At 29.9% G+C, this 13,551-nt stretch overlaps 2 protein-coding genes across 2 annotated transcripts; one reads left to right on the top strand and one right to left on the bottom strand.

Annotated features, from left to right (window-relative positions):
• Positions 1 to 42: 42 nt before the first annotated feature.
• Positions 43 to 5,277, top strand: LOC114368484 (kinesin-like protein KIN-14P). The gene is made up of 16 exons (XM_028325735.1): positions 43 to 187; positions 709 to 836; positions 939 to 1,022; positions 1,164 to 1,241; positions 1,339 to 1,431; positions 1,746 to 1,775; positions 1,860 to 2,621; positions 2,705 to 2,786; positions 2,896 to 2,991; positions 3,069 to 3,245; positions 3,402 to 3,508; positions 3,590 to 3,768; positions 3,908 to 4,072; positions 4,152 to 4,405; positions 4,594 to 4,757; positions 5,071 to 5,277. Exons 1-16 carry the CDS (start codon positions 43 to 45, stop codon positions 5,194 to 5,196), a joined length of 2,670 nt encoding a protein of 889 aa, XP_028181536.1. The 3' UTR covers positions 5,197 to 5,277.
• Positions 5,278 to 11,406: 6,129 nt separating this feature from the next.
• On the bottom strand, positions 11,407 to 13,551 carry LOC114368824. The gene is made up of 4 exons (XM_028326088.1): positions 13,198 to 13,551; positions 12,643 to 12,857; positions 12,463 to 12,526; positions 11,407 to 12,188 (listed from the first exon to the last, which is right to left on the bottom strand). Exons 2-4 carry the CDS (start codon positions 12,795 to 12,797, stop codon positions 11,919 to 11,921), a joined length of 489 nt encoding a protein of 162 aa, XP_028181889.1. The 5' UTR covers positions 12,798 to 12,857; positions 13,198 to 13,551; the 3' UTR covers positions 11,407 to 11,918.

Below are 13,551 nucleotides of genomic sequence, written 5' to 3'. Positions count from 1 at the left end.
ATGAATGTATGAAGTCATTGTCCCTTGAGGAATCACCTAGTGATGAATCCACCATCTAATAACCACACCATCGAACCCAGAGACTTGGGCAATTCAAGTGCCAATTTCAACGGAATTAACTCACTCCAGAGTAAGGTGTCATCCGAGGCAAAGTTTCAACATATTTTGCATAGCCCAGTTATGACAGGTAAAATAAATTTTAACCCAACCCTTACCTTTTGTGATTGTGTTTTGATGCTTATAGAGATAATGAGATACAAATGAATTAACAATTTCTTAATTAGAAATGCTACACATGTTGTTAAGCTAAATACAAAAATTTATAGAAAAGCAAACATAATTAATTTTCTAACTTTCAATAGTAATTTGTTTGTCAAAACTGGAATAATCGACATGTGATATGCACAAATGTTATGCTTGTGTATAAAATAAAATAAAAATGGAGCTCTAAACTTTTTTTAGTTGCATGGTATACAATTTACACGAATGCTTTAATTAATAATAAGCTAGGTTTGCTAGAAATAAATATTCTATCTCCAAGCCTATCCATCCACAGGAAAATGAAAAAGAAATAGGGAAGGGAGAAATAAATGTTTGTGTGAAAGACATATATACTATGGAAATCAAAATATATCTCTTATTTTGTGATTCATTAGACCAATTAGATAGTGTTTTTTCTTTATGGTACTTATTCCATATCTTCTACAGAGCCATCAACTACATTAATAAGCCAAGTAGGTCATAAGTTCCCGGAGGTATTTCGACTGAGACAAGGAAGTTACGGAGATCTTCCTTCAGCAAAAATTTCAGAATTGATGAAATCAACTAGTTTGGATGTAAATTCTCATATTCTTTTCATTATCTTTCAATTTTTACAAATTATACACATCTTTTTAGTTCTATGCATCATTGATTTGTTTCAGCATTTATTGTTGCAGAATGCTCCTACCCAATCACTTTTGAGTGTAGTGAATGGCATCTTGGAAGAAAGTGTTGAAAGAAGAAATGGTGAAATACCCCATGTATGGCATTGGAGGCTTTAGTGTTACATATATCATAAATGTATTCATGAAAAGCACATATATAAGTTCATGCAAAATGAGTTACACATTATAATAAGGTTTAGTTTGGAGTATTGTCTAACAAATATCTTTGCATCTTAGCGTGTGGCTTGCTTATTGAGAAAAGTTGTACAAGAGATTGAACGACGTATATCAACTCAAGCAGCACATCTAAAAACTGTAAGTTAGTTATAATAACATTATTTTCAAGGTTAGTTAACCTTTGTTTTTTATTCAATTGATTTAATCTCGCCATTTTCTTACTCTTTGCCTTTAGCAAAATAACCTTTTTAAGGCGCGTGAAGAAAAATATCACTCAAGAATCAAAATACTTGAGGCCCTTACATTTGGAACCAAGGAAGAGAGTGAGGTATCCCAAATATCTTTACCAATCATCATGTTACAAGTGAATTAATACATAGTACATGAGTACAAGTTACAAACATTTCTATTTATCATAGAAAACTTTTTTCTAACATATGGTTAATACAAATCAACTTCAGCAGGTAAATGTAATATTTTTTGTATTTTCCAAGTAACTGCAAGCAACATGTGTACGCACTTTTAGAAATAGGATATTACAAGATGATTTTTAATTTGTGTGTATTCTAAAGCTAAAGAAACAAATAATATTGAATTATTTTCATTTGTTTGTATTGTAAGCTTTTTGGCCCCTTAATACAGGTTGGAAGGACTAAAAAAGAAGACAAGAAGGTAGAAGAATTAAAACATTTTGACAAGATTAACATAGAAAAAGAGATGGTGAATGACTTAAAACCGATTGAGGGCACCAAAAAGATGGAAAATGATAAAGATGTTATTAGATATACTAAAGATATAGAGGACAAAAATATGGAAATTTCAACATTAAAGCAAGAACTAGAAACAATGAGAAAAACCTATGAAGTACAACTCTCACAGTTGGAAGCAAAAGCTGAGGCAGAAAAGAAAGTAGATGACAAAGAGATTATTAAATATGTTAAAGAGTTGGAGGACAAAAATATGGAAGTTTTGACGTTAAAGAAAAATTTAGAAACAATGAAAAAAACATATGAAATACAATGTTCACAGTTGGAAGCAAAAACTGAGAAGGAAAAAATGGCAGATGACAAAGGGGTTATTAAATATATTAAAGAGTTGGAGGACAAAAATGTAGAAATTTTAGCATTTAAGCAGGAACTAGAAACATTGAAAAAAACATATGAAGTAAAATGCTCACAATTGGAAGCAAAAGTTAACGAGAAAGAAAATGTAGATGACAAAGAGATTATTAAATATATTAAAGAGTTGGAGGACAAAAATGTAGAAATTTCAACATTTAAGCAGGAACTAGAAACAACGAAAAAAACATATGAAGTAAAATGCTCACAGTTGGAAGCAAAAGTTGAGGATGCTAAAGAGGAATTGAAACATAAATCACAAGAATATGAACATTTGTTGGAAAAACTAAGAAATGAGGTTAAAGAGAATGAAGTCATTTCTGAGTCAAAGTATCAAAAGTGGATCATGAAAGAGAACGAGATACGAAAAGCTGTGAATTTTCAATTTAGTTCCATACAGGTAAACTTACATATAGGTGAATGTCAATCTTATTGTTATTATGTCAAATATTTCAATTTTCTACTAAACTTGCAAACATCCAGAAATTGAAACTGTCATGGGAATCCATTAAGCAAGATGCTATGAAAGAGCAAAAGATTTATTCTGAGGAATGTAATCTATTAGGTAAGCCTAGTTTGCAATTACATGTCACTTTTATGCTCCCCTTACCCTCCATTTTATTTTGTTTTTTTGAAAGAGGTAAGGTATGATAATTGTATTGTAACTTGTTCAGGTATAAATCTTAAATCACTAGTAGATGCAGCTGAGAGTTATCAAATAGTTCTTGCAGAAAATCGAAAATTGTTCAATGAAGTTCAAGAATTAAAAGGTGGCATTATATGTGTTTTTCTAACATGTAATTGATGTGAGTTGATTCTGAATTCATGTGAAACATTTCCAATACAGGAAATATTAGAGTATATTGTCGACTTAGACCATTTCTTCCTGGACAAAAGGAAAAACAATCTATTGTGGAACACATTGGTGAAACAGACTTGGTTGTGGCAAATCCCGCCAAACAAGGAAAAGAAGCACTTAGAACATTTAAGTTCAACAAGGTCTTTGGCCCAACCTCAACTCAAGGTTTATTTCTATATACTCACCATTTGCCATTAGGCTTTGAATGGAAAAACATTTTTTCATTATAATACTACCTATTTATATAGACTCCAATTTCTTGTTATTTGGATTTTTTACACTTTATTGTTGTGTTGATTGTTATTACTCTAAATGATGCAGCTGAGGTGTATGCTGACATACAAGCCTTTATACGATCAGTACTTGATGGGTTTAATGTATGTATATTTGCTTATGGCCAGACTGGTTCAGGGAAAACTTACACAATGGTAAGCAACTTTATATATATATATCATTCATCATTTTAGATAAAGGAATTACTCATTCTATAAGATGTCATTATTTCTTAGAGTGGTCCAAATGGTGCAACAACTGAGAGTCTTGGTGTTAACTATCGAGCTCTTAATGACCTCTTTAGCATATCCACAAGTAGAAAAGGCTCCATAGAGTATGACATTGGGGTTCAAATAATTGAGATATATAATGAACAAGTGCGTGACTTGTTATCAACTGATGCTTCTTCAAAAAAATATCCTTTTTCAATTATTATGGACAATTTATTCTTTGCATAAACTTTCTTCTTCTAGTTTTTCTTTCAATTATTTTTGGAAAAGAAAATATATGAAGCATGACATGTTTATGACCTATGATTTCCTTGATTTGCACACACTTGGGATATTAAGTCACTCTCAACCAAATGGATTAGCAGTACCTGATGCTACAATGCAACCTGTGAAATCAACTTCAGATGTCATTAAGCTAATGGACATTGGCCTAAAAAATAGAGCCAAGGGTTCCACTGCTATGAATGAAAGAAGTAGTCGTTCTCACAGGTTTGTCTTTTCACTCTCCTGACAATTCAACAATGCAAGTCTTCTAGTATAATGACTTTCAATACACTTGTGTGCACAGTGTGGTCTCAATTCATGTTCATGGGAAGGATAAGAAGTCTGGTTCTTCTCTTCAAGGTAATCTTCATTTGGTAGATTTGGCAGGAAGTGAAAGGGTAGATCGCTCTGAAGTAACTGGGGATAGACTTAAGGAAGCACAACATATTAACAAATCATTATCTGCCCTTGGAGATGTCATTTTTGCTCTTGCTCAAAAAACCTCCCATGTACCATACAGAAACAGCAAGCTTACTCAACTTCTGCAATCATCTCTTGGTAAAATCATAGTTTATCATTTCTTACCTTGCCTTGCTAGTATCTAACACTTCATGTCTTGCCTTGCTAGTATGCACAAAAGTGAAAAATCCTTGAGTTTCTTTATGTCTTTTGGACTTGTATTCTATACCACTATTTCTGATTAGATAAGATTCCATTTGAAACATATGTTTAATTTTATTGCACAGGTGGTCAGGCCAAGACACTCATGTTAGTCCAAATTAATTCAGATTTAAAGTCTTTTTCTGAATCTCTAAGTACTTTAAAGTTTGCTGAGAGGGTTTCTGGAGTTGAGTTAGGTGCTGCTAAAAGTACCAAAGATGGTAGAGACGTCAGAGAATTAATGGAGCAGGTACTTAACTTGATTAATATGGTTATGTTACTTTTCTTTCAATATATATTTTATGAATGCATCAATGCCTTTCATCTGATCTAGTATCAACATTCCTTTCTTTTCATTGTCTCTTTCTTATAAAGACCTATAGAAAGATATAAGTAATTCAGTTCTGATATCTATCTTATATACTATCTACTAGAAAGACAACTAGTTCAATTTGCTGACCAAGGTGGAGTTAGCATTTATCAAGGATTTAAAATTTCTGACAATAAGTTAAATTTGTAGACAAGTAGTTTAACTTGTTTGAATTTTCTACCTAACCTTTCAGGTGTCTTCCCTTAAGGACACTATTTTGGTTAAAGACAAGGAGATTGAGAAGCTACAATTACTTAAGGATCTGAAAAATGTTTATCCTAGTGTCAATTCTGAGAATCCTGAAACTACCTCTGAATGAGTTATGGATTCTATTTTTCCAATCAAAGGCTTATTTGGAAAGAAAAACAACAAAAGCATAAATGGAAGTAGTAAGAACTTTGAAGGTGAGGTTATGATCATTGATTTGCATATGCATATTTTGATTGAATATTACGTAGCATTTCTGACTATGGTATTGCTCTAGAACAAATTTTGATTTTTTTTTTAAATTCCATTCTCAATGAGGCAACAAAACATAAAAAAAACATAAAGAAGTAGTGTTTATATTGTTATAGCTTTCACCATTGCCTTCAATATTTCTGCTTAACAACTTTGCTATAGCTATTATAAAGGGTATTCTTATTAACTTCCTTCTTGATGATTTATGCAATAATTTTAGAAAATAGATTTTGTTCCTTGTCACACAATGATGCATATTATAGCATGTTCTCGTCACAATTTTTTCTTATGGGAAGTTTTAGAATGTGTACACCTTGGAGGGAACTTGAATCCATATTCATAATCTTGGTGTAATCTTGAAGAGAAAAGAATAAGAGAAAATTAAGATGTGTTTGATATCTACTTTCAAAATTTGTTTAGTTTTCAAAATATACTAGAGAAGGTTGCTCAATCAATTGGAGGCGGAGGGTGATACAAGGCACATAATAGGGTGGAATCGAGAAAGGTTGAATGAGATGAAAACAAAAGAATTTAAGAAAATAGAAAAGATCTTTTAGTTGTTTCTATATTTTAGTTTTTAAAACTCTTATTTTTGAAATAATTATCAAACCTTAATAGATTTTGAATGAGAAATTGATTGTTAAGTAATGTGTGTGTGAGAGAGAACTTGCATATCATTCCTTTCAAATGAATTGAACTTATTAATTAGGTCTTCTTTTTTTATTAATGGTGCTTTTAGTCCTTTAAAAATGTTCAAATTTTAATTTTAGCCTATGACATTTTTTATGTGACTATGTTGTTGGTGTGAAGTTTCTATATACTTTATCGATAAATTATTTTTGTCAGAGAACTTGAATGACCATTTTTAATGAAATTTCTCTTCTTAATTATGTTCTTTTTTATTCACACAATTCAAACTCAAGACCTTGTTTAAAGTGATTGAATCTAGTTCCATTTAAACTAATGACTTGTTGATTTAGTCAATGATTTTTAAAATATTAATTTTAGTCTCTCTCTCAACTTTGAATCTTATATACCAGAACAAATGTTAGATTTAGGGATTAAACTTCGAGTATTTTAAAAAATATGGAAACGAAAAATATTAATTTTTTAAAAGAGAAGAATTAATATCAAATTTTAGAAATTATTTTTAGACAAAAAATTATTAACCCATTTTTTTTGTTACAACATGTTTTATTGTATCTAATTAGGTACTATAAATTAATTATATGATGATTTTGTACTTTCATTGCACTTGCAAATTAATTTTTGTTTTTATTTTATAATTCTATGAAAAAGGGCGATTTCATTCAATAACTTCTTCTTTTTTATTTTTTATAATTCTATGGTTTCTTTTTCTAGTAGTTTTTATTTTCTAAAACAATGTTGTAATGGTTTCAAGGCTTCCCTACTTAAACTCTAATACTTGAGCTAAGTCTTTTTTCTCTTAGGCATGATTTAGCTACAACATATATAATCTTAATAATAAAAGACTCCACGACATTTATATTTAAAATTGTAGGTGTCTACTGTATTAGTTCTTTTTGCTTGTTAGAAACTTTGTTCATAATTGTTTCAACTAATTCCACAAAATTTTCATTTCAGGTATTTAAAGCAACTCCAGAATTGGATACATTATAGCTTCAAAACTGTAGAAATAAAGTAGGAGGCAATGGTTAACATTTCATTCATGAAATGTTCACACTCGTACATGCATATAAGATGCACATATTCTTTCTTTTTCTTTAAATATAAACATATAATTGTCTGATTGTTCTGATCTTTGATTTGTAGTCACGTAACAATTTTGTGTGTATATGGTAACCAATTTTGGACCACCATGTGTAGTATCTTTACTTAATTACATATGTTTGGACCTGGACCTACTAGATAATTACCTGCAAAAAAAAATAAAATTGAGTATACATGTGGGTTTAGTTATTATTACGATGTCTCACTTCTTGTATCCGCACTTATATTATTTGATAATAAATATATTTTTTAAATACAATTTTTGTTATATTAGTTAGTACATTAAAAAGAAATGCATTGATTGAAGGTAGAGATTAACATTGTCGGCCTAAAAGTAAAATAAGCCAAACAAGTGACGGATCTACATTCACTTGTACCCTCTTACTTTTTAAAATTCATTAAATTTATAAATAAAATTTTATATTTTTATATTTTATTTTATTTATATTTATATAATTGAACCCACTAATTTTATTTTTTATAATTTGTATTCATTCATTTAGGGTCTTGGATCTTCACTTATCCAATCACTTGCTATAAGCCTAAAATAATTGACCAAATACAAAGGTCCCAAAAAAATGTTTTTAATTATAAATATTTTCTTCTAAATAAAATTAAAAGAATATATTACTATTAACCGGTTTATTTTAAATATTAAAATTAAAGATTTTCTCCTAAATTAATTATTAACTTATTAGTTATTTTTATCTTACTAATCTCAAATAAATATCCATATATTCTACTATTTAATATTTTTTTGAGGGGTTACTATTTAATATTTAATAGAATATATACCTTCAAATTAAAAAAATATTTTATACTATATACTTTGAAGTATACCAAGCTAGCAAAAATATTATATATATTGATATCTGCCTAATATATCTGGCGTTACCAAAGTCCCAAGGGTTCCGCGTGATGCTTAAGATTTTGTATTCTCGTATTGCATAGTTAGAGTGTTGGAAAATTATTTGAGTTTCGATTTTCTCATTTCTGTTTGTTCAATGTTCAGTTCGTGAACGATCATGTATTTATTTATTTATTTATTTTTATCTTACTTGTTAAATTAAAAATCAAATTTTCACAGCAAGAAACTGTCACAAATTGCAAATCCATTATATTACGTTTGACACGCACTAATGTGGTGGTCTTAACAAATTTAAACTTAGAGGACTAGGAACCAAAATAACTCTCAAATTTAAAAGACTTAAAACATATTTAAATTTGTATTAATTCAGATCACATAATAATGTAGAAGGTCGTGTCCTGTTAAAAGGCCGCTTGGCAATTCCTAAGTGACGCATACACAGTCGATCTGACATATTTTTAGGCTTAAAGTAACTTTTAAGATGAAATCTTTTTAAAACTAATAATATTTTATGGGCTAAATTGAAGAAAAAAATCATATATTAATAGTAATTTATTTAATTAAAATTAGTGACTAATTAATTTTTAAGTGTGAGACAATAACAGAAAAATAGGAGCTTTAAAAAAAAGTTTTTCTTTCATAAGAACACTTTAGTTACCTCTCTAAAGAAACCACTTTAATTACCACTATACTATAATAATAAAAGTTGTATAAATTTTAATACTAAATAATTTTTTTCTAGAGAGTCTAAAGCAAGGACTTAATTAAGCTGCCTTATGTTTACTTCATCCCTATATGCATAAATATGTTTTAAGGATAACCATTTTAAAAATTCAACTCGGACAAGAATGATCACTCGATAATATAAATTTTAATAATTAAATTGTTCATGATTTCATTTTACATAAATCATCATTTTTTTCTTCCTCAATAATTGTTAGAACTTTCACAAATGTATGAAATAAAATAGTTAAATGTATAGTTAGAGGGTTATTTTGAAGCTATTACAAATCTGTATCTGTTCATATTTAAGAAAAGTGAAAGTGAAAGATGTCAAAAGTAAGAAAGAAAAATTAATGATCGAAGAGAAGAACAAGTTTTAAAATACGGTGTCAGATTTTTCAATTAAGTAGAACCGGGTTTAGTTTTAAATGTTGTCTTCTATTTAAAAATATTCTTATTTTTTTATACAATATTGTCTATTTGTCTTAATGTTATTAATAACTTTTTACGTGACAATGACGTCATTAATTATATTGACTTATGCAATAACAACAGCGATAAGAGAATGCTAAAAACATTAAAAATATATATTAAACTGTAAAGTTATAGGACAAAATTAAAAATAAAAGATAAAATAGTTTATGTATTTAAAGTGTAAAATAGTTTATGTATTTGTCAAAGTAAATCTTTTGTATGGTACACAGAAATTATAATAATTTATATATATATATATATATATATATGTATATATATAAGTGTAATGAAATTTATTTATAAAGTAGTTATAATATTTTTATTTTTTATTTTTATGCATAATGATAAAGAAATAATATATATTTTCATAATAAAGGAATTTTAATAATTATAACATACATTTTTAGGAAAATATATTGTAAACCAAACACATGTGTTAATTAATTATAAAAATATAAAAAGATTCTCATAAATTTCAAATATTAACCAAACATGTTTTTTTATTATAAAAAAACCCAAAAAATTATTCTTAAGAATATTATTCCTATGAATATTATTCGCAAGAATGAACAAAGAATCGTGAAGCAAATATCCCCCAACTGTACATATTGTTGATTTAAAGTTTTTTAGGTTTAGGTTACATTTAGTTTTCCGTTCAATTGTCTTGAACGTACGTTTTTCTTACTAATTAAACTCAATTTAGTGATATATTTAATTTGTGTTCAGTAATTTTGCACACTTATATTTGATTCCAAACCATGTTTTAAATGAAAGGAATATTTTTAAAACTTATGTTTCAAAATGAAGTGAATTAATTCAAACATACAATTTACAAACTTTAATTCAAACATGCAATTTTTAGAAACTAATTGTATATATTTTTGTTTAAAAAAATACATTCAACAATATATTAAAGGGAAAAAAACACATCATGATTTAAGAAAAGGACATAACTATCAAAAGACGCCAAAAGAAATCACGAAGAAATAATAGAATACAAAAAGAATATAATTAATGTCTATTATTAGTTTCTTTCAAAAACAAAATTATTTCTCCTATAGTAATTTCTCTCTAAAAAGCAAGGCATTGATATATAAGGTAGAAGATAAATACACATATTTATAAATGTACCTATCATTATTTTAAAAGGAAAATTGACTTTTCATTACTTAAGTAGGTATTCAACAATATTGAAATGATGGTGTATTTTTTTTAACATATTTTTACTATTAAATTATTTTTTAAAAAGGTAAACTTATTTTAGAAAGTGATCTGTTTTTTTTATAAAAAAAATAGTGTTATAAATAAGTTGTCGGGTAGATTTTCTATGATTTGATTAACAATTATGTAACTCCTTTGTTGCTAACATTCCACCAATCTCATCATACACGCATAAGCTTGTATCTTTCTAATAAGATGATAATGACACGATGTTGCAAAAGAAAGTAGATTATTCAACTATAGTGTTTTAATGCAAAGCAAAATTCTCCACTTGTCTTAGTCCTTTCCCTCAGAAATTTCTTCACATGCCGTATGTGCAAGCAATGCTCCTTCCAACAAGCTAGCAATTAAGCCAGTTAGTAGCACCAGCCAACGCGCTTCTTGTTACTGAAGGAGAATGCCCCACGCAACTTCTCAAGTCATCTTAGCTGTGTCTTATACCCTTATTTATAATTACAAATTTGTAATAATAATATACAATGAAATGAATGCATCATATGATATCAACCATCAACCACCAAACAAACCCTTATGCATGCCACCCTCTCATCAACCAGTTTCCATCCATCACAATAAAGCAACAAGCACACGTTTCTGCATTTGTGCCTGTCACACCCCATACCCCACATTCTCTCTCTCTCTCTCTACTATAACCTATCCACATCCCACGTTACTTGACTAATTTTTTTATTTGTCCCACTCACCCTTTCCCACCATTCCACAGGCACCTCTTCACATCATCAAATAGTTATCCATATTCTTGTATTCCCCCAAAAATCAAAAAGGAAAAAGAAATAAAGAATAAAGAATCCTCTATCTAGTATCCTATCAAATGAATTTTGGCGACAATGATTAAAATATTACTAGACAAAGAGCCCCCCAAAGCTGACCATATCACGCCCTATGAAGCTTCCTAAGATTCTTTCTTTATTATTATTTTTTCCCTCATTGGACTAATGACCCATTACCGTATTTACAAATAATAATATTCAACCTTTTCTTTTGATTGTAAAAGAAAAATACCCATGTATATAGTATGAACAACATTTCTATTCATATAATCAAATAGGCGACACCTGCAAATAGGGCACCCACAAAAAATATATCTTACAAGATTCCAAAGATAATAAATCCTCAATTTCCTCCACCATTACAATTACAAAAGGAGGAGCCGAGTTCCAAATTACATGAAAGTTACAGACTCTCGATGAAACTCACATGAAAGTTTCAATCTAAAATACCCCATCATATAAACCTAACAAGAGAGAAGAACAAGACTTTTTGCTTGCCTTTTTCTTTCTCCTTGGTGTGTCCCTTTTTTTTATTCTTCTTCAAAAAGGATAAAACTAAGAAGAAAGAAAATTCCCACCTTCTCTCAATTATACATGACACCTTAAATTAACTCGTGAACAACGGTATATACATATAATACAATAAGATTGAAATTAAGATTAGCTCCTCAGTCCCAAAAATCTCCTCTGCTCTTAGAACTTTGGTGATTCTTTAATCCCCTTTTCTTTTCTTTTTCATGGTTTAAAATTGAATTAAGCAACAGCAGAAATGCTGCAGTTGCGCCTATCCCTGCTAAGGCAATTAAAACCTTCAATCCTCACTGCAGCTGGGGTGTGACCAAACTTCATCCTAACACAGCCTCTTGCTGAGGAAGATGGTGAAGGGGGTGCCAAGGAAAATGCACCAAAATTCTCATTACCATTACTACCAAATTGCTCATCTTGGATCACAGGGTTTGAAGCCCTGCTAGGTGGAGATCCACAGAAAAATGGGGGTGATGAAGCCACTTGCCCTCCAGATCTCTGCAAAAACAATCAAATTGAAGCGATCTTTTGTTAGATTTCACATTTCTTTCAATCAACAACAATAGCAACATCTAAACCACATGATAGAGATGCTGTCATCTCTATTCCCTATAGCAATCAACACCAAAACTTCATATTTGAAGAATCACATGAACCAACCAATTTTTTCATATATATTTTTCATTTAAAAAAAATTGGGAAAAAATTAAACAATTTTAAAGAGAGAAAAAAAAAAACTCTTTTCAACATGAAGATTGAGACAGAAAATAACCTTGGGGAGAATGATGTCCAGAAGCTCAGCCCCAACTCCTGAATCTTCAATTTCTGATTGGTAGCTGTTTTATTTTAACAACAAATAAATGAAAGTCAGAAATTTTACACAATAAATTGTTTAAAAAAATCAACAAAAAAATTATGTAATTGTTTTTAAAAGAAAAAATAGGGTGAATACTTGATAAAGGGTGGCCTCAAGGGTCTGATGTGGTCATCAAAGGTTGAGTGGTTCAACAGGCCCAATCTTCGTGGTTTAGGGCACACCACTGATTCCATCCTCATCTCCTCACAGCTTGTCAAAGCATTCTTCTGCTGATAACCACACTGATTCATCTTTTTTTTTCTCTTTCCCTTCACACCTAAAAAACAAAAGGATCTCTTCACAAGGAACACCTGCAACACCAAACACAAAATAAATCAATTATTTTTCCCCAGGTTGCTAGCAAATCTGAACAAAATTAAACCAAATATAACAAAATCATTAACCAACACAAATAGAGAAACCCCTTTATTCCAAGTTTTCTTTTTTCCCTTGAATTTGAAGAAACCCACAAAAGCTAAGAATTTTGGGACTTATAACCAAATACAGAGACCCTTTTGTTAAAAGCCTTTAAATTTGAGACCTTGCACACACAGGAATAAACCCAAACACCCTAAGTAAGGTCAGATCTCAAATCTCAGCAAAGACAGAAGCTTTCAAAAGTTTGTGTTATTTGAGAGAGAGAGAAAGTACCTGAGCAGACTCAGAGGCTCCTCTGAGAGGTAAAGAGGACAGAAAAAAAAAACTGGGTTAATGAATCAGAGGAGCAACGAGAGGGGGAGAGGAAGAAAGAAAGAGTTGGCTGTGGTATTCATAGAAGACCAGGGAAAGGAAAAAAAAAAAAAGGAGAATGAGAGAGAATGATAAGGTACAACAAGGTCAGAGATTGTAACGTGAGACCGCACTTGCGGAGCGTGTGATTAATGATTAGATGGGGGTGGACTTTTAAGTGGGTGACGTGAGCAGGGAAATGAGATGAGATCCGTTCTGATCCAAATGGAAAGGGACATGAAGAGTGTGTGTTTTTTCCTATATTCATGAACCTTT

The sequence above is a fragment of the Glycine soja genome, chromosome 9 (genome assembly GCF_004193775.1).
Source record: "Glycine soja cultivar W05 chromosome 9, ASM419377v2, whole genome shotgun sequence".
NCBI lineage: Eukaryota > Viridiplantae > Streptophyta > Magnoliopsida > Fabales > Fabaceae > Glycine > Glycine soja.
This window is presented reverse-complemented; position numbering and strand designations above follow the sequence as displayed.

Excerpts from the sequence above, each read along its gene's own strand:
- LOC114368484 (XM_028325735.1), top strand. The coding sequence starts at position 43 with ATGAATCCACCATCTAATAACCACACCATCGAACCCAGAGACTTGGGC. Across the intron at positions 188-708 it reads GCATAGCCCAGTTATGACAG|AGCCATCAACTACATTAATA; the intron begins GTAAAATAAATT and ends TATCTTCTACAG. Across the intron at positions 1,432-1,745 it reads GAACCAAGGAAGAGAGTGAG|GTTGGAAGGACTAAAAAAGA; the intron begins GTATCCCAAATA and ends CCCTTAATACAG.
- LOC114368824 (XM_028326088.1), bottom strand. The coding sequence starts at position 12,797 with ATGAATCAGTGTGGTTATCAGCAGAAGAATGCTTTGACAAGCTGTGAG. Across the intron at positions 12,527-12,642 it reads TTGAGGCCACCCTTTATCAA|CTACCAATCAGAAATTGAAG; the intron begins GTATTCACCCTA and ends AAAATAAAACAG. Across the intron at positions 12,189-12,462 it reads TGGACATCATTCTCCCCAAG|AGATCTGGAGGGCAAGTGGC; the intron begins GTTATTTTCTGT and ends TTGTTTTTGCAG.